General features: G+C 34.4%; 1 protein-coding gene across 1 annotated transcript; it reads right to left on the bottom strand.

Annotated features, from left to right (window-relative positions):
• Window positions 1–1,274: 1,274 nt before the first annotated feature.
• On the bottom strand, window positions 1,275–16,429 carry LOC18429225 (uncharacterized). The gene is made up of 2 exons (XM_006838516.4): window positions 15,662–16,429; window positions 1,275–1,653 (listed from the first exon to the last, which is right to left on the bottom strand). Exons 1-2 carry the CDS (start codon window positions 16,334–16,336, stop codon window positions 1,492–1,494), a joined length of 837 nt encoding a protein of 278 aa, XP_006838579.1. The 5' UTR covers window positions 16,337–16,429; the 3' UTR covers window positions 1,275–1,491.
• Window positions 16,430–20,668: the final 4,239 nt, after the last annotated feature.

Genomic DNA, 20,668 nt, shown 5'->3' with positions numbered 1-20,668 from the left:
TAATCCACGGACAGAATTTTTACATCGGTTGGAGAGAGTGAACTATACAGGAGATTGCTCAGCGGAAAATCAGCAGAGAATGCAGGGTTGAAATCGTAAATGCGAGTTACACAATGTTCAATCTTTTTTTCTTCAGTTGAGATAGACAACAATTAAATTGTTATGCCCACCAATTACTTCATTTGATGATGGTCCCTATTTCCAATGGTATCGTGAAACAACCAATTCAAGATGTCTGATAAATTTAGAATTAGAATGAGAAGTATAGAATAAGATCATTTACCTTTGCTACAAAGTGATCACATTAATCTTCACCATTGGATGGGCAATTGGGTGATTGCAATTATTTCATTTACCTTTACTACAAGGTGATCACATTAATCTTAACCATTGGATGGACAATTGGATGCCTGCAATTATTCCAATAACCTAGCTCAAACTTCAAGAGAATTTTTTTTTGACTTTGTGACATCCAAGCCATCAAAGGTAAATGGTGTAAATAATTGTAACCACCTTCTATCAAAAGTAAATGGTGACATTGTATACAATCTCATTTGGATATAGCATGGGCAAATGGGTATAAGATAAAAATTTTCAGGAAAATGTTTTAGTGAGCACATGTTTAAGTGCAATCTCCTTTGAAATTCCATCTTGGAGATGGTCTTCGGATTTAAAATTTTATAAGCTGATAAACATGACCACCAAGATCATGAATCTGAAGGATCAAAAACAAAGTTTCAAATCATCAATTGGAGTAAACATTGACATGTCAACTTTTAGATTCAAAGTAGAACCATATCTAGGACGAATATGGGAAAAAAGCACATGAATAGGGAGTCAGCTGACTTACCAAAACCCGACCCTGTTTTTATCCATTATATTATATCGAAATGTATAAAATGAGACCATTTACTTTTCACATAAGATTAGCCACGATCATTACTGACAATTGAGTGATTGGAAATGTATCATTGATTGGGTAGAAAGTCCGAAATAATTTTTTTAAAATAGTATCATTTTAATATATTAGATTACACATCTAATGGCCAAAAATAATCATGACTTCGTTATAACAAAGGTAAATGGTCTCAATACTAAATCCCAATTATAACTATCCAGGAGGAGAGCCACTTTGACTATAGCCAAATTATTGGGAGATTCCATAAAGTTTAAGACCCAAAATACGACTTAAAGGAAGCAAAAAAACACAAGAAGAAACGGACCAAAAGAATTGGCAGCCAGAGAAAAAGAACGATGACACAAAACCCCAAACAGGAAATCCAACTTACCAAACAGCTGCATAAAATAAAATTTCTCTAGTTGAGTATGTCCCACAAGTAGACCACAAAATTCTCATAGAAACAAAAACAAATAAAAGTAACATAAAGCACGTCTTAAGTCCAGTACCATATGATATTTAGCTTACCCCAAAAAGACTAATGCCCAAAACTCCTTATATCCTAAATTGCTTCCATAAATAAAGCGGCAGAATCAAGTGACGATCTCCTTTTCAACATCTTCGAGAGTGATGGCCTTTGTGGGCTTCCCCAAAAAGTCAGTGAACTCCTGGAATGGGGATCTAGTGAAGCGCGTCTCCATCCAGAAATCGGGCGTGAGGAAAGCATATGTCTTCAATAAGCAATCAAAAGTTGCCTGCACATTATCAAATACGGACACATCAGGTTTACACCGTAACCAAGCAAAGAGATCCTTCTAAAAGATATAAATCTCACTTGATAACACAACATGCCTGCAACGAAGTTAAAAAGTAACATGGTGAGAGAATGTAACCCACCAATTGTGGGTATACTCTTAGCCTTTCCATCCATCGTTCCAACAGGTCATGACCCAATTGAAAGCAATGGGAATATGGGACTAACAGAATCAATGGAACAGTTACCGAAAATCGTCACAACAGATGGAACAATAATAGGAAGTCATGATTGAGAAACACAGTTATTAGATCATATGTTGCATACATTCATAGTTTATGAACAATGAAATGCCACTTCCAAAAGCATTCCTAGAAGAACTAGCCCTAACATCATACAACATATCCAAACAGAACTCGAAGACATATATCAAACACGGAAGACTTGTTGGAAAATAGCCAAGAAAATGAGAATGGAAAAAACAGTTTCTTGAAACAGGGAGAAGATATGCTTCCACCATTTTCATGAGAGAATGCCTATCCAATGCTACACTATTAGAACCAGACCAATCAATGATTAGATAAGGATTTTGGTCCATCAAAACCGGTATGTTAAAAGATTCAGAAAATATGAATCTTCTATATATAAAAACATGAGCAATTTCCTGACCAGGAATTCACCTTAGGTTTGGAGTTTGGTTAGGATAGAGAATAAAGTGAAGTTAGGTTAGGATGGGAAGAATTAGCATGAGGAAGGGGGGTGTACCCACGTGTCCATCACTCATTACCTAGGTCCATTCATTATTACATATAAATGGGACTAATGCTAACAAAATAACATAGAAGTAGATCTTATATCTCGCGACAAACGTTTACAAAGAACTCAAAATTTAAATTTTTTCTTTTTAAAATACATATTTAAAAATAGATCCCCATATTTAGCACACATAAAATATTACTTATAAATATTTTTCTTGATGGATCAGCATACATCTTCCGCGTGCAGGGGACTGGTGCACAAGCATTAAATGAACAAAAAAAAGTCAATTTTTATTCTTCCAAAATAACCAATACCCCTTTTATTCTAAAAGACAATACTATCCTTATCTTTAATAATATAATAATATACAAGTAATTTTTTATTCGAATAGTGGGAAAATGAATGTAAATTTATAACATACATAATTTTTTAAATCAAATATGTTGTTTCATTTTAAATTTGTTACATATTTTATCAAAGTGGAAGTATAACTTTTAATACCAAATTATAAATTTTAATTTATTTTAGCTTTTAAGTAAACTTTTGAATTTCAAAAGTATAATAGATATAACAATGTGTCTTAATTTTATTACATAAAATTTGTAATAGCAAGTTTTATTTACGATTTTAATTATTATGTTAAAATTAATAATAAATCAATTTATTAATAACAATAGAATGAAAAATTAAAGAAAATACTAAATACTTGTATATTCGATAATAACAATGAAATGGAAAAAAAAAATTATATACTTGTACATTATTATATTATTAAAAATAAGGGGAGTATTGTCTTTTACAATAAAGGTAATGGTTATTTTGGAAGAATAAAAATTGACCTTTTATATTTCATTTAATGCTTGTACATCACTCCCCCACACATAGAAGATAGAAGATGTAAAAATATAGTTCATAAAGTGAGTTCACACATAAGGACACTTTGTACGGTTGATCCATCAAGAAAAATATTTATTAATAATATTTTATGCATGCTAAATATGGAGATCTATTTCTAAATGTGTATTTTAAAAAGAAAAAATTTAAATTTTGAGTTCTTAGTAAAAGTTTGTGGTCAGAGATCATACACCCTTGGGCACATAAGATCAACTTCTATGATATTTTGTTAGCATTAATTCCATTTATATGCAATAATGAAAGGACCGAGATAATGAGTAATGGACACACGAGTGATGTAACCTATTCAGGTATATATTTGTAACTTATAACTTACACATATTTAAATTATTTTATAAGTTATAAAAGCTATAATAAATTATAACTTTTAATTAGAAGAAACTCTTAAAAATTAATTAATAAATCTAATGGACTTAAAAAACATAACATTAACTACAATAAAACCACAATAAAAAACTTCTATTTTTTTCTTCCACGCAATTAAAGCCCCCAATTAGTTTGTAATGCGCATGCGCCTTTCAAGTATATTATAACACTATTCATTTTGAATAAATTCTACATTCATGTTGACTTCTTTGAAATAAATTTGACACAAGTTAAGCAAGTAACACAACAAGGTGACAACATAAAAATGACACATTGCACTACTACAAGATTAACTAAAAACAAACCTATAATAAAATCTAGCAAGATCATAGTAAGTTTATAATTTGTAAGCAATCTAATGAACATGTCCCTTTAATCTCTATAATGAAACAATATGTCCACTTTAAATAAATTATACATTCATGTTAATTTCTTAAAAATCAATCTCATATGTCGAGTAGGTAGCACAAAACAGTAGCACCACAAAAATGACGCTTTCCACTACTCAAAGTGGTGGTTTACTTAAGATTAGTGCTTCTTTAAAATAATAATACAAGTTGTGCAAGTAACAGAATATAGTGCCACCTAAAAAATGACATATTGTTCTAAACAATAGTTTACTCAATATTATTTATTCCTTTATAAGTATAATATCAACTTATCAGTCAAATTATAAAGTTACAAAGTTACATTTGTTCTAACTCAATATAAGTTACGTAGGTTGTTCTTACATGTTCTTACAATAGAAAACTTTCACTATTACTTTTTCCTAGGTATCTCAAAAGCCACTTATGGTTGACACTGAAACTCATCACACAAATTGAGTTCGCCACACAATAAATCAGCACCATAAACATAACGCTCTTAAAATGTAGAATTAAGGTGCACTTAAAAAATCAAACTAAAGACTATTTTTAAGTTTGAAAACCCTCTAAATGATTATCTCTCCATACAGATGTATGAATCTGAAAAAGAAAAAAGATTTTGTGTCCTATAAATAGTACATCTTGCAACATATTATCTGAACCGTCCAGTTTCAATATTTTCATGTGTTTATACATCTACTTGATTTGAACCATTGTTTTATTCTAAAATTTTATAATTAGATATGAAAATAGATTCTCAAGATATCCTATTAATTTTAAACTTTATATAAACCACACCCTTAATAAAAACCTTCTAATTTATTTTAAGAGAAATCAAATCACGTGTTCCATTAGTAATAGTTAAAAAATATGAAACATCAAAAAAAAAAAAAAAAAAAGTCAAACAATATGAAATAATGTTAAAAAATTTGCCAATCCTATTTAGCAAGCTTAACATATCAAAACTTATCAGTTTGACTGATCAAACTCTAGTTTTGACCAGTTTTCAACTAAACTTGGTTTTTACTTTAGACTAGACCGGTCAAGATACCAGTTGGCGGTGCTGGTCGCATCCGGTCTTCATAACCATAGCCTAACTACACAGTAAACCCATTCACTTAATTGACAAGACTATCACTGCGTTTTCCAGATTATGCTAGTGCCTCAAGTTATAAGCTCTTATCTAGATTCCATGATTGGCTAATTACAATGAAAAATAACAACAATAACACAATGTAATGTGAAGTAACATAAACATATTTAGCAATGCTGTAATTGTAGATTCCATGATTGATTAATTACAATGAAAAATAACAACAATAACACAATGAAATGTGAAGTAACATAAACATATCTAGCAATGTTGTAATTTTGAAACCAAAACACGAATATACAGGCAAAGTTGCATCCATCCAGTACCTGACGCAAGTAAACGATACACAAACAAATCAGGAAAAGCAGCAACTAATTAAAAAAAAAAGGCTGTGAAATACAGCTAACTGCCAATGGTGTAATTATACACATATACGAAAATGAATAAAATACATGATAACGACGAACTTCGAATCAAGTTGGAAAGAGAGGCTCAACATCAAAGAGAAAGCAAACAGAAAACCATGTTGTATCAAATAACTCAGGTCAGTCTAAATTAAATAAGATCACTATCTACAATGGAAAGGAACTCTAAACACATTGACATCCTCCACAGCATCAGTGTAATCTTCCAAAGGAAGATAGCGTACTACCAAACCCACCTAGTGATGTTACGTAGATCTTCATCAAAGAGCAATCATAAAACAAAACCAGCCAGTTAAAAGTTGTGGTTTTCAAATGGCAGAAAGCCAAGAAGTGCTACGAACAGATGTGTGCTGCCTTTACTGAACCATGATTAAAAATAACATCAATTCCTTGAATGACCAATCCCACCAAGGTCCTCAAGGGATTTGTCATTATATGAAAGCATGGCGTTGAAGTAAAAAATAGATTCCCACCAATCCATAATAAGATTTCTATCTCTATTACCTTTAACACATGGCCCTCAATGTCTACAAGCTCGACCACTTCCGCTAAAAAATTGACCGGTTCTGCTTCCTAAAAAAAATCCAAATGACACACTGGAGACTCCACTTCCAAAGAACTCAACCATTTTCCACCCAACCCAAAAATGTGAAGCGCGGTTCTCCAACCCACAGCATGGAGAGCCATACTTCAGACATGTGATTCACCCTTTTTTTTCACTCCCTATTATATTCCCATCACAGAAAATCATAACCCCTCTCATAAAGGTAGTCTCTCACCTCTCACCCCACTCAAAACAGCCCCTCTCACAGTGCACCTTCCCGAAGTAGGAACCCTGCTCCGAACTCTCTCCTCCCACCACTCAGCTTCTTTTCCTCTCTGGTGCCAGGCTTTCTCTTCTCCCTCTCTCCTCCCTGAGCTCTCTCCCCTACCTGTTCTCTCATTTCACACATACTTGAAACCATCTCTCTCCTCTCTCCTCTCTCTCTCTCTCTCTCATGTTTAGAAATCCAGGGAAATACTTGAACCTGACCAGGTTCATGTCCATGGGTTCTATAGTTTCTAGCATCTACTGTTTTAAACCAATGTTTCTACATTCTCGTTTTCCAAATTGTTTATCTTTGTCGCCTTTTGTTGTTTCACGCCTCTTCTTAATCAGTGTTTATTTGAGATGGATTTCTTTGCTAAACATTTTGTTCTTTTGGTTTGGCAAGTAGTATATATGCTAAACCTTTGGAATTAGGCCAATCTCTTCCAATGGAACTAGGCACACTTTCCTTTTTTATCCAATTTCTTATGATCTCTAAACAACAGAATGCCGATCCTCACAATCAACAGAACCTCTCGCTCCAAATCCCAACTCATCAACAAAAATCCCTAGTCTTCTAAGCTCGAACTCTCTCTAAACGCCATTTGCTTCCATACACACTCCCTCTCTAGGTATTATGACCTGCATTCTTAACACCATTACAACTCCATCAAAAGCTTTGTTTTCTTCAAATAAGCGCATAATTATCGCTTCAAACTCAATGGGAACACATATTTCAAGATGTCGGAGATTTTGGGACGAACTAAAAACTCAAATTCAGCAAAGAACTTGATTTTGAGCATGCACAAATATGGGATTGATTATGAAGACAGATTCTTTAACAGTTTGACGAGAGGCTATGGGAGAGCAAGGATGATTCAAGGGGTTATTAAAATTATCAGAAAGATGAAAGAATTTGGGGTTGCCCCATCTGTTTTAAAATACCATAATCTCTTTAGAATTCTATCGCGTCAAGGCCGAACAAATATGGTGAAGAAATTGTGTGGAGATATGAGGAGACAAGGAACATCTCCAGATGTCTATACTTTCAGCATACTCACAAGAGGTTTTCTTGTATGAATTCAATGATGGAAAGTTTTCAGCTTTTCAATGCCATGGTTCGCCATATTTCTGTACTGATAAGGTCACATATAACACTCTCTTAGATAGGTTTTGAAGAGCTAAGAAAGTTGAAATCGCTCATAAATTGTTTGATGGTTTGTTAAGGAAATGAGAAGCTCTGGTTCCTAATGTCACCTATACTACCTTGATCAGACGTTATTATGAGAAGAGATTGATTGAAGAGGCAGACAAAGTTTTCAAGGAAATAGTGGATGGCTTAAAACCTAACAATACAATTTATAATACTTTGATTCTAGGCCTAAAGTTCAAAAAATAGATTAAACTAGTAATTTATCATGCCATCAAGTTTGATAACTTCCAGGTGCACAGATTGCCAAGTTCCCTCTAAATTCCAGAAAAGTTACCAAACACAACATTCTCCTATAAGAAGAGCCAAATAATCCAGCTTCATAGGAAGAAAAGAACATCCAGGTTCCACATAAAATCCTGCTTCCAATTGTCAAACAGGCCCTAAAAGAAAAAGCAGATAATTAACTTGATAACTAGTGATAGGTATCCAGAAAAGCTCAACACATTTTTGAACCTCATTATCACCTCATATTTTGAGCTTTGGCATCAGGACACATCCCCGCACTCCAGGCTACTGGCTTCCACAAAAAGTGAACAAAGCCTCAACCTTAAACACATGCCGAACACTGAATGGAGTGCTTATTGTTACACAGCACCGTCAAGGGAAATCTTAGGCTGGCAGAAGTCAATGGAATAATGAGTGGGTGGAGAGACTCAAAAATGCAGAGAAAGATATCTGGGAAAGTAAGATTCCACGAGGAGAGCAGCTAACATAGAGCTGGGTGGTATTTAACATTTTACTGGAGATGGTGAAGGATCTGCGGTTGTGAAGAACCTAGAGTCATCCAGCTTTCAGATGTGCTCAAGCTCCTCAGAAATTAGGGGTTACCCTCTTGAAAATATGAATTTCTTGCTGAATGTAGCAATTTCATGTTCAAACTCATTTTGCTAACGTGGGGAGAAAAAATGTGCTGCCTAGAACTGAACTTTGGATCATCCTGGGATATACAGAGTACATTGGGATGCTTGGCGACAATTATACTTACCACCTTCAGTTTACTTCTATAAAAAAAAATCATACTTACCACCTTGGTTGCAATTTTTATGTAGTTACCTTCACAGCATGAATATGCACGAGGAGCAATATGAACATAAACAGCCCGCAAATACAAAAATATTACACATGGAACAAAATAGGGAATAAGGGGGGTGACAGTCAAGGACTAGGAAATAGCAACTCAAGCCTTTTGACGAATTCCGTTGCTAAAGAATCGGTAAGAATGCTACATTTTTGCCGCCATGTGTAGAACTGACCTCAGACTTTGTACATCTATCAAAATTTCCTCAAAACAATCCAATTTCCAAGGGCAGGCCAATTCTTTCTAGACCCATAGAGATCACATTTTGAAAACCTCCTTCTACAATAAGAATATTACGCTCTGGCAGTTAGAGATAAATGGCTTCTAATAGACTGGTATCATCCTCATTTGAATCATAACAACCAGTGAAGGTTAGAAGGGTGGAGTCTGTGTCTGAAGCTCTGAAAAAAAAGCCCCCTATGGCAACAGGGTCAGGGATGCCTTTAGCACTCCCGTCATGTTAAGCTTGTAGCACCCAACAGGTTGTGAATTCCAAACTGAACAGTGAATTGGTTGGGGAAAAATGATCCAAAGCAATCCTACCCACTTGTGGATCCAATTAAACAACCAAAATTCCTCATAGCTCTTCCCAACTATTACCCAGGTCAGAATTACATTTCAGGTCCCTTCCTTAATTTGTGTATTTGGCATGTTCTCCCTAAAAGGTCTTTTTCCTTATGGTCCAACAGAAGTGACCATAAGATAGCAGTCATACTAACTCTCAACAAGAACAGCCCTTTAGATGACAGTAGAGGCAAAAGCCATTGTTTTTACGAAATCTTCAATGTAATTAGTGCAAAGCCAACTGAAACCAAGATAGATGTACCCAAATTACAACGGAGGAGTAAATTATTGAAGTCTCATGCTCTCTGTTTTGTAAGTGATGAATGGTTAACACCTTACCAACTTCAGCTGGTCATAGAAATTCCAGTTTTCTGTGTAGGGGCCAGGAATTCTCCAAGCCTTGTCAACTATTAAATGCCCATTTAAGAATTTGGAGGAGTATTAAAAATGGTTTCATGGTTTCACATGAAGTTGTTGCCGCTACTTAGTTCCCAAATGAGAACGTCACCTTAGGTACATCTCATACCGATGGTATGACTTTCTCAAAACTATCAATCCATTTACATGAAATCCTTAATCCTTGTTACATGGAAGCCATTACACGTCCGTATTTAGGTCATATCAGAATGTTTAGTACAACAAGGCTAAAAAGTCAATACTTCCCGACATGTCCATACAAACACTTTTGTTAGAACATACTTTTATATATAATATTTTACTCTTATTTTGTAGATAGTTATGATAGCATGGCAGTAAAATATGAGAAACGTTAAAGCAAGAGGGAGCATGTTCAAAACCACTACTCATTAGCTTTTAATTTTGAAGGAAAAACAATGCTTATGTTATATTTATAAAATCTCATTTTTTACATGAAACTCAAAGTGGGGGTGGTAGAGCTTGGCCTTCATGCATCGGAGGTCTTAGCTTCAAACACAAGCTAGGTAACATTTTTATTCTAAATAACATGATATTCATATATGATATATATCATATATAATATAATATCCTTTTATTACATCAAAGCCAAAGTAGCTAAGTGATAGAGCCATACTGTACTCATACATGCGGTTTGATGTTCAAACCCCACTAGTAACTTCTTTTACTTCGCTCTCTTAAAAACAATTAAATCCGCCAACAAAAAATTAACTAAGCCTGAGAAAAAGGGTTTAAATGCTAGGACCTGGACCCTAACGTGGGGCATCAAACACTGGTTCACTCTACCAAAAAGTATTACCACTTTAGATGTAATAAAATGCAATAACTTTTATAATAAGAAGCCATAAATACTAAGATATGATGACATAATTCAACACATACAGTCAACATGTTGATCCTGTGTCTTCAAGTGCCAACACATGTCTAAGTGCCGACACATGTCAACACGCAACACCGAGCAAAAAGCAAGGTGTCTAGGTAACACCAAGTAAAATAAATAACTTTTTTTGTGATGTGTGAGAAGCTAACAAATATTTAATAATAACACATGTTTATGGTTGGAATCTAGGATAATTTCAAATGAAACCCTCTCTATCTCATGCTTTCACCTTAATTAATTAAATTTCAATAGAGGAGTGGGGTCTGTAGAATTACGGTTAAAAGACATTTAATCTTGAAAGATCAGCACCCATTGAGAAGCACCAGCTTTAGATCGTGCAAAAACAAGAAAAGAAGCCACGAAAACAAGGAAATAAGAATTAAAGAATTAAAATTATCTAAAAATTAACTACATAAAGGGAAGAGAAGCTTACATGGGAAAACTTAGAGTTGGGGCCGTATCAAGACCACATGTTCATTTACACCTTTGGCGCCTTCTCTTTTTATGGAAGAATTGGCTTTAAAGGTTTGTTTTGGACCTAGGATTTTTTATTCCTAGAGTTTTGTAGATTTCATAGAGAATTCTGATGGTAGAGAATTTGGGCTTGTACAGAAGAACTAGGGACTCTAGCCTAAGGTTCCCCAGATTTAGAGTTCAGTCAAGAGGGAATTTGAATGGATTTTCTTAAGAAATTTCTAAGGATTTGGTTGTCTAAATTCAAAGGAATTTTTTAGATTTTCTATGGATCTTTTATGTTTTTTTCCGAATTTTATAGGGATTCTCCTGTGATTTTTGATTGATTTGCTACACAGGGTTAGAGGGATTCATATAGGCTTTGAGGTCCATGTATCTTCTAAAGAATATTCTAAGGCTAGAAAGGGTTTAGCGGGGCAAAACACATCCAAGAGCTAACCTAGAACATCCCATTAATTTCTGGAAAGCCCCAAAACATTCCAAAATTTTCTGAAAAATTTTATGACAGTGTCGTTAACAGTTTCCAAGTCATAAAAGTTGTTCCGGAAATTTCAAAAGTGTTCTAGAACTTTTTGGATGTTCTAGGTCGGCTCTTGGACTCATTTTGACCTATTAAACTCCCTTCAAACCTAGGAATACTTTCCGGAAGATGACTAGACCCAACTCTATATAAACCCCCCTAAACTCCATAGAAAATATCCAAAAAATCCTTGGAAAATCCTAGAAAAACTTAAAATTCCTAGAAAATCCCCAAAAAACACTAAAAAATTAGGAATACAAAAACCCTAAAAAATATTAGGAAATTCCCTAGAATTAGTAATTAGGAAACCCTAGATCTAGTAAATATCCAAACCTACTTCCTACAATTTCCATTGCCAAAAGGCCTAAAAAAATAAAAAATTCTCAGCAAAACATCCAAAAAAGGAGAAGGTGTGCACAAAGAACAGCCTGATCCAAGCCCCCAACTCCAGGTTTTGGAGTTTCCAGTTAAGTATTTTCTTTTATTTTTAGTTAATTATTAATTTTCTATTCCAACAGTTTAGATCATTAAGTTTGAACTTTTAAGGATTATTTGGTGTGAAAACTTGGCTTACACTTGTGGTGGTTCGCAAAAAAGTTTCTCAAAAAAGTTTGATCTTTCGAGATGAAAAGCTCGCCTTAGATCCATAATTTGACCGATCCCCACAATCTCTATCGATCAAAAAAATTTAATGTATTGTGCACAAATCTGAGGAGATTTATACTGTGGTCTCTTTTAGATTTGACACAAAACCAGTTTGGCACCCACAGTGGGCAACCCCAAAGTAACATTCAAGGTTAGTCGACCACAGATTTGAAATCCTACTGAGTTCCGAAACTAAGAAAACCAAGAAATATGATTTACATAAAATCACACAAGAAGCAAAGAATGTTGATTACAACTTGAGGCCTAGAAACCTCAACTTCATCAAACACTCCAACACCTAGCATATGTTTAAATTTTTTATAAATAACATATTAACAATGCTAACCATACGCTTCGCTTTTGGCTTGGTGTCGCATGTCAACACGTGTCGACACTTGGACACATGTCGACACTTAAAGACACATGACTGACACTTGACTGCACATGTAAGATCAGGTCATCACTTTTTAGTACATATCAACACCTTTTAGGTAAGTGTCTTGCATTTCACCACAAATAAACCCAAGGCTCTCATGGTAGAGTGAACTAATGTTTCATGACCTAAAATAAAGTTCTGAATCTTAGCAACTTAAGCCTTGTTTTGTAAGCTTAATTAAACTTAATTTTTTTAATAAATAAGAGCAGTAAAATAATTGTCACTAGACATCTTGCACCATTACAGTATGCTCTTTGCAACATTCGTTTGAAACTAGAAGATACAGTATTACAAAAAAGTCTCATGTCCACTTCATGTTGACAGTGGAAGGGCGCACAAACACCCTTCCAAAAGTCCTGATTGAGCAAGGCCTCACGCAATGAACACCCTCGTCTCTTTAGTTTTAGTCTTTTGAAAGCACATTATCTTTTATATAATATACTTGATATCTTTTTTAGAATAAAAAGAATTATCAAGTAACGAGTTTGAACTATTAACTCGCTTAAAGCCTTTGCACATTCTACCGCTACCACTATTACAACTTATATGCAAAACAAGTGGAAACTGCAACATATAATATAATTGTTTCTCACAATAAGGTTTGTACAGAAGTGTGGGGAAGTACTTACATTATAGCCTTGAATACTAGTACCGACGTGTGTCGGTGTTTAGCACTTGGGACCAAACGTTAGGCCCAAAGTTAAGGAGAAGTCCAAATCCATCTTATTGGAATGCAGAAAATAAAAATTTAGAGATGGAAAGAACCAATATGTTTAGTATAAACACTATGAAACATTAAAAACCCATCAAACCAAGTCCAATTTTGTACTGTTGAGAAGAAAATTACAAGTAAAATAATGATAGTTAATAAAAACTTATCACATAAACCAAGACTTAGAACCCACAATGTCATATGTCAAAAAAAGATGGAAGAAAAGATGACAATTGTGATGCCCACTAAATCATTAAGGAGAATGTTTCACATCATTGTCACAATACCATCAAACTGAAACACATACAACACACAAAGCATGAAAAGAATGCTCATCCATTGTCCTATTGTGGGGAGCATGTGATCAAAACCACATGATGTAGTGGAGACTAAGAGGGTTAAAATATCCAAAAAGGCTTCAAGGTTTCACCTTATTCATCCATTTCAAATGTAAAACTCACGATAACATAGTAGCAGTGAGATAGAAGCCACAAAGTAAACAAACTTCAAATCACAGTCCCAATCAACATGCAGAAATCTTATTATAACCTCACAAGTTTCCCACAAGTAAAATAAACAGAAAAAAATATTCACAACAAATAAAAACTTTAAAAAAAAAATGTTCAGTATATATCACAAAGAGAAAAGTAAACATAACCCTTAAAAACAAAAAAAAAAAGGATAAAACAACAAAAACGAGGTTAAGGGTTCTTTTTTTCTTTTGGGTGGGTAAGTGGGGACACTAAATAACAAATTGCAGAAAATTTATGACACAAAATTCACAAAACACCATTGAACAAAGCTCAAGATCGCAAGTGAAAATACTACACACAACCATCAAACACAAGCAAGTGCCATGAAAAAACAAAAATCGCCCAAATCCAACTAACCAGGTAAAAAAAAACAAAAAGAATGCAAGTAAAAGAATAAGCACAAAAAATAACTGCATAAAAATTAATGTTCAAATTAATAACCAAACCAACACTATGAAACCGCAATCAAACACAGTCATGAAATGCTAAACAAAAAAGAAGAAAAAACTAATCAATCAAAATCAAATCCAAAACATCAGAAACAATCCAACAAATAAATAAATAAATGACAGGAAAAAAAAAAAAAGAAGAAAACTATAACACAATGCATCAATGACAGATGAAAACTCGTCGACCTCATTAAACTCTCACACAATTCATGATCAATGTTGAAAAAAACATAAGGCGACATTCGAGCAGCCAGAGGGGCTCGCCACATAGGTGTGGTGTTGTGTAGGTGCCTAGGCGAAAGCTTTAGTTTCAAAGTGTCCATGAGTGTGCACACATATGCATACTCCAAACACGTATCCCTATATCCCTAACTTGCATGCGGCTGAAACACATAGATAAACAATCAAACATGAAACTTGTCACGAAAATAGATTTGAGGAGATTCTCATGCTTACATTTTATCCCAAAAAAATTTACAAAATCTTCAACGTTTGAATTTTTTTTCCATTGTGAAATAGGCATGGAAATATAGTTTGGGAATTTAAAAGACTCCCAAGACGCAATCAAGGTGGGAGCCTCAGCTGAGGCGCAATGCAGCATCCTAGAAGGGCAGCGCCGGGCATTTGGTCACCCGACTCGCCTTGTTGCGCCTTCCTAGGCACTTTTTAAAAAAAAAAATTGTCATGATAACTGAAAATTTCCTAGATGCCAAAATCAATGACCATGATCCAAAGAAAATAAACAAAAATAACCTCCCAAGCCAACTAAAGTAAATAATCCAAAATATATCTCAAGTAAATATATCAACATGTACCCTGCATTAACAAAATCTAACAGAGTATATTAACGGCCTAACAAAAAAAATAGAGCATTGTCAAATGATTCAAAACAAACAAATTTCTACTAAACAAAACTCAACGTAGCAATAAAAATAGATACCACCCTTCAAATCACGAGAAACCCAATAACCAAATACACATCTAGAAACCTTCTTCAGATAACACCCAAAGGCATGCCAGAGCATTTTCATATATGTTGGTACAATATCAACATACATTGCCAAACAAAAAATCCCAATTACTCAGCAATAGGAATAGATTCCGTGTCAATTAACATGCAATCATTGAAAAAAAAAACAACAGTAAAGAACACAAGCACAGACGAAGAAATAAGCATCATTGACCAACACAAGCATGCAACACTAAAAGAAAGAAAAAAAATCAAAATCATAAACAAAAAGCACGATCCATTCACACAAATAATAATAAATCCCAGAAACAAAAAACCCCAACAACAAGAAAAATATAGGAAAAAAATAAGGGATTCAAAGCAATTGACCTTGACAAAGTTACCAAGGGTCTTGGTCGACCCCCTTGACGAAGTGAAGACATCCTCAATCCCCGCAAACTGCAGCACCTTCTTCGGGACCCTAGCTGCCACAATCCCCGCCCCCCTGGGGGCTGGCACCATCCTCACCGTCACCGACCCACACTTCCCCGTAACCTTACATGGCACTGTGTGAGGCTTACCAATCTTATTTCCCCAATAGCCCCTCCTGACTGGGATCACTGACAACTTAGCCAAAATAATAGCCCCCCTAATAGCAGTGGCGACCTCTTTACTACACTTGACACCAAGTCCAACATGTCCATTTCCATCTCCAACCACCACAAAAGCTTTGAACCTAGTTCTCTGACCTGCTCTGGTTTGTTTTTGAACAGGCATGATCTTCATGACCTCATCTTTGAGTTGAGGCCCTAGTAGGGTCTCGATAATCTGATGTTCTTTTACAGGGAGAGAGTGGAGGTAGATTTGCTCAAGAGACCTGATCTTACCGTCTTTGACAAGGCGGCCAAGCTTCGTAACAGGTATCCACTTATCTTCTTCATCTCTTCGAGGTCCACGACCCCTTCCACCTCGCCCACGGTCGCCGCGCCCGCGGTCGCCACGGCCACCACGGCCAAAGCCTCGGCCGAAACCGCCCCTTTCGCCCCCGCCGCCTCTTTCCGCCATTGCTTGTGGTTGTAAGGTCCCAGAAGGAGTAGAGCAAATGGGTGATTGAAACCCTAGAAAATTAGGGTTGCACTTTGCAGTGTATGGATCAGTGAGTTTGCGTCGGACGATATTGGCATTTATATATGGGCACCTTGTAAGAGGGATCCTCGTGGGCTTTGCATAGTTGGGTTGGGCGTTTGGGGTATTTACGATTGGTTAGTGACTATGATTTTTCCTGAACATTGAAATTTCTATGGTCATGGGTTTATTCTACCGTCCAAGCAATTGACCAACGCTGATGGAAGATGAAGGGAGTACCACTTGGCTCCTACCTTCTGGATCTACCGTTTGTTCACTGCCGCGCTATTTATTCAACGGCAATAGACACGTGACCATAGATTCTTTGCAGTGCATAGATTGTATTATCAATTTGTCAACTGATTATAGGCTTTTTGGTGCAGATTGGTACTCGTTATCTTTAGTATTTTGTTACTTCCCCTTATCCAACCGTCCATTTTGAATGGAGGGCTAACATTGTCCCAATCACAATGTCACTTCTCTACACTATTTTATTTTTAATTTCTTTCTATAAATTATTTAAACACCAAATTTTGGATGTCCGATCCTCTATTAAACTTGCACTAATGAAAAATATTAAAAAAATATGTCCAATAAAATAAAATGATCACAATACCCCTGAAATTTTCATTGATCATTATATTTTATCAAAAAATTATTTTTAATTTTTTTTATAGGTGCGCTCCAATGAGAAGATGGCACGTACCAAATTTAATATTCATACAATTTGTATAAAAAACTAAAAATAAAATACTTTGGGACGTCGGATCTAAGATAAAACGATGAGTGGCTCTCTTTATCAAAATTAGATGGCTGGATGGTGGGAGAAGCATAGATCAGAAGTATATAAACATTTCCCTTCTGTTATTTCAACAAAAGTATAGAAATATCCTTTTAAATTACTGACATTAAAAAACCCCCCTGAAAAAAAAAATATTATATTTATACTATTTAAAAAAAAAAATCAAAATATTATGACTTTTTTTTGGGTAAGTAAAATAATGTGACTTGGAAACTTATGATGTCCTTTGACCCATATTTTATTGAAAAAGTTTTATGACCTTTGGTCCCCTGTGGGTGCAACAAGCACGTAGCCTAGCTGCATTCCAAAGAGGATTATGAATTTTCAAAATCCAAGATACAACAAGCATACAGGTTTGCTGCATGCCAATATACTCCATTGAGCATCTCGGATTTTGGAATTCAAAATTTTCTAAATTTTGGATTTTGAAAATATGAAAATCTTTTTGGACACTTTTAAAATAAAATTTGTTACACACGGGGCTGGACCGCATTTCTACAATATGCGGTCCAAAGGAATAAAGCATCCATCTTAAAAATGGATGCAAATAGGTGGTCCATCTAAAAACAATTGTAACTAACTATCTAAAGGTTTTCTCAATATAATTATTATTTATAGTTTTCAAAATTTATTTATTTTTCATATTCATGATCTCCATGTAAAAGATTATATATTATCTAAAAATTAGGACCAAATTATATTTAAAAAATATATTTATTGCCAAGCCCGCGTTTGTACATGTGCGGGCTTGATTGCATGCTAACCGCGTCCTTTCAAAAAAGGGGTGAAAGAGACGGAGTGTAATTTTTTTCATGAAAAGGGTTAAAGGAACTTCAGAGTTAAAGTTTCGAATTAGGGCATGTTGTGAAAAAAAATTGATATGAATATAAAATTCAAATATTTGCAATAAAATTTAATAAGGTACTTTAAAGGAATATTAGAGTAAATTTCTCTAAAAGTAATACTTTTAAATAATTATATATTGTTTGGTAGTGTCCATAATAAAATTATCTGAAATATACTTACATATAGTTTTACAATTGTCTTTTTTTTTTAAAAGCACTATTTTACTTTATTCGCACTAATTTGATAAAAATCACTTTTTCTTTTTTTATCATAAATAGCTAAAAATAATTAGAACTTTATGATAAAAATATATAATAATGTACATAATGCAAGTTACGTGCCAAACAACTAATAACATCATTTACTTTTGCTGTAAGGATTCATGATCACTCTTGTCCGTCAGATTTCAAATCCATGGTTGTGAGTGTATATTTGACAAGGTTTGAAATTAAAAAAAAAGTTTCTCGAAGTTCACGATATATGGAAAGTTGTCCAATTCTTGGTTTCAGGTTACTCTATTCCAAATAAAATTACTTATTGTCCAAATATTCTATATGACAAATTTGATAAGAAGAATTACAAGACACCCCATTCGGAAACTTGTTTTTCTATATGGGTTATCAATGAATACAACTATCCAATAATGGGGGGAGGGGGACTTCTACAACTCCGAATAAGATGTGAAGGGAATCAAGAGAAGATCAAATATTGTTTTTTTTTTTTTGATGAAAATTATCAAATTTATGGTTATAAATTATCTGTATTGATGAATAGGCAGAGAAGAAAAATATAAATGTTCCTTCATAAGTGACGTCCAAATTTGGCCTCAAAATTGTGGTACGCATATTGTAATCTCATGGACAATGTTGTTTATGATGTTTCAAGCTATATTCTTTTTATTTTTTTTCTTCTTTTTTTTGGAGAAAGGCTCCAAGCTATATCGACTATTCATTTCCCATGACGACGTGATGAAATGTGTCAATAAATGTTATCTCAAACCATCCATGGGTGCCAATGGACAGTAGACATATTTTTGGGCCCCATTTGGATGTTCAATAGAAGACTAGGGACCTTGGGTGCTTGGTGCAAGAGCACCAGTCTGGGCCCGTCCCAACAACCAGGGCCCATTTCCTTTCTCATACTTCGATACTAGTTTTATTTTTTCGATGTTAACAAAAATTCATTTGTTATAAGCACAATTGATGTTCAACGAGGTTGGTGTACAAAAAATGCTGAACAAATTAGTCTCAAGTTTCTCTGAATAGTCCCTGTGGTAATATATAAAGGGTGTAGTTTGTATAGAACCAAGGCTTTAAACAATAAAAGTAAAGCACACCTTCAAATAGTGTTGAGAAATGTGGTTTTACTACTGGAAATCTTTGTGATAGCTTTAAAAAAAAAAAATTTCATATTTAATTATCAAATTTAAAGCTTAAAAAATAGTGTAGATGGAGCAGATCTATGAAAATTTTAAAATCGTGAAAATTGATGGTTCAAAAATGCGTTACAAGATGCACTATTTCCAAAACTTAAAACCTTTTTTTTTTCTTATGTCCATGCATCTTGATTTTGAGATGATCAATTTGAGGATATTTGAACATAAAAACAACCTCTTCTAGTGAAATTTTTGAGGTGACCTCTAATTTGATTGTTTAGAGCCTTAGCTCTATATAAACTTTTTTTAAATATAAATATACAAACTAATCTTATATAGATATAAGATATTACAAAAAAATAATCATAGACAACTATACTACATCTACGGTTACATTATATACCTTCCATAATAACCCTATAAACGATATATACGTTCCTCAACAATTTATACACTCAAACGAGAAGGGGAAACAAATTTTAATCTCAATTTGGTTGAGATGATCTGCTCCAGAGTTCCTTTCTCGATCGACATGCTGAAAACCTACTTCTTACTTCTGAAGTGCATATCAAATCCCATCTACTACTGAAAGTATACTCCAAGGAGTCAGAGCAGTCCCTTTATTATTTTTATTTATTTATTGACGAAATGCCGATTTACACTAATTTCTTTTGATGTTTCTCTATCCACACTAATTAATCATCATTGTACAATCACCCTCAACTATAACTTTCTCATGAGCAAGAAGAAGGTAATTAACACCATACAAAACTACTCTCTGCATGATTAGAAGAGCAGTGGCCACAAGGACCTGTATGAGTTATCGAACTTCCATCAGAATTCAATTTAATCCAGCTTCTTTGTGAGAGAAGCCATGCATCAGATTTGATGTTATTATTTTCTTTTGATCTTGGTACTTGGAACATGTCATTTACAATATCTGTTTTCAACAGGCCAAAAAAAATCCATCCTCACTAAAGCTCACTCGTCAATTGAGGCCCTAAACGGGGGTACACTTATTTTTGGAAATAGGACCTTGCTACATTGTAAAAAAAAACTGAGATATACCAGAGTCGAAAGACAAAGTATAATACAAAAAAGCTTAAAATCCAATTTCAAACAAAAGAGCGATGTAAAAACAGGTGGTTGTACTTTGTTGCCTCACCAGCCTTTCACATAAGGCAATTGTTTGGTATGAGTAAAACCCTCTTTCTTAGCTGCTCAACAAAAAGAGATCTATTGTGAATTG

This window comes from Amborella trichopoda, chromosome 3 (assembly GCF_054954075.1).
Source record: "Amborella trichopoda isolate Santa Cruz 75 chromosome 3, AtrichopodaSantaCruz75HAP2 v2.0, whole genome shotgun sequence".
Classification (NCBI taxonomy): Eukaryota; Viridiplantae; Streptophyta; class Magnoliopsida; order Amborellales; family Amborellaceae; genus Amborella; species Amborella trichopoda.
The sequence above is the reverse complement of the archived record's forward strand: the minus strand, read 5'-3'. Positions and strand labels throughout refer to the sequence as shown.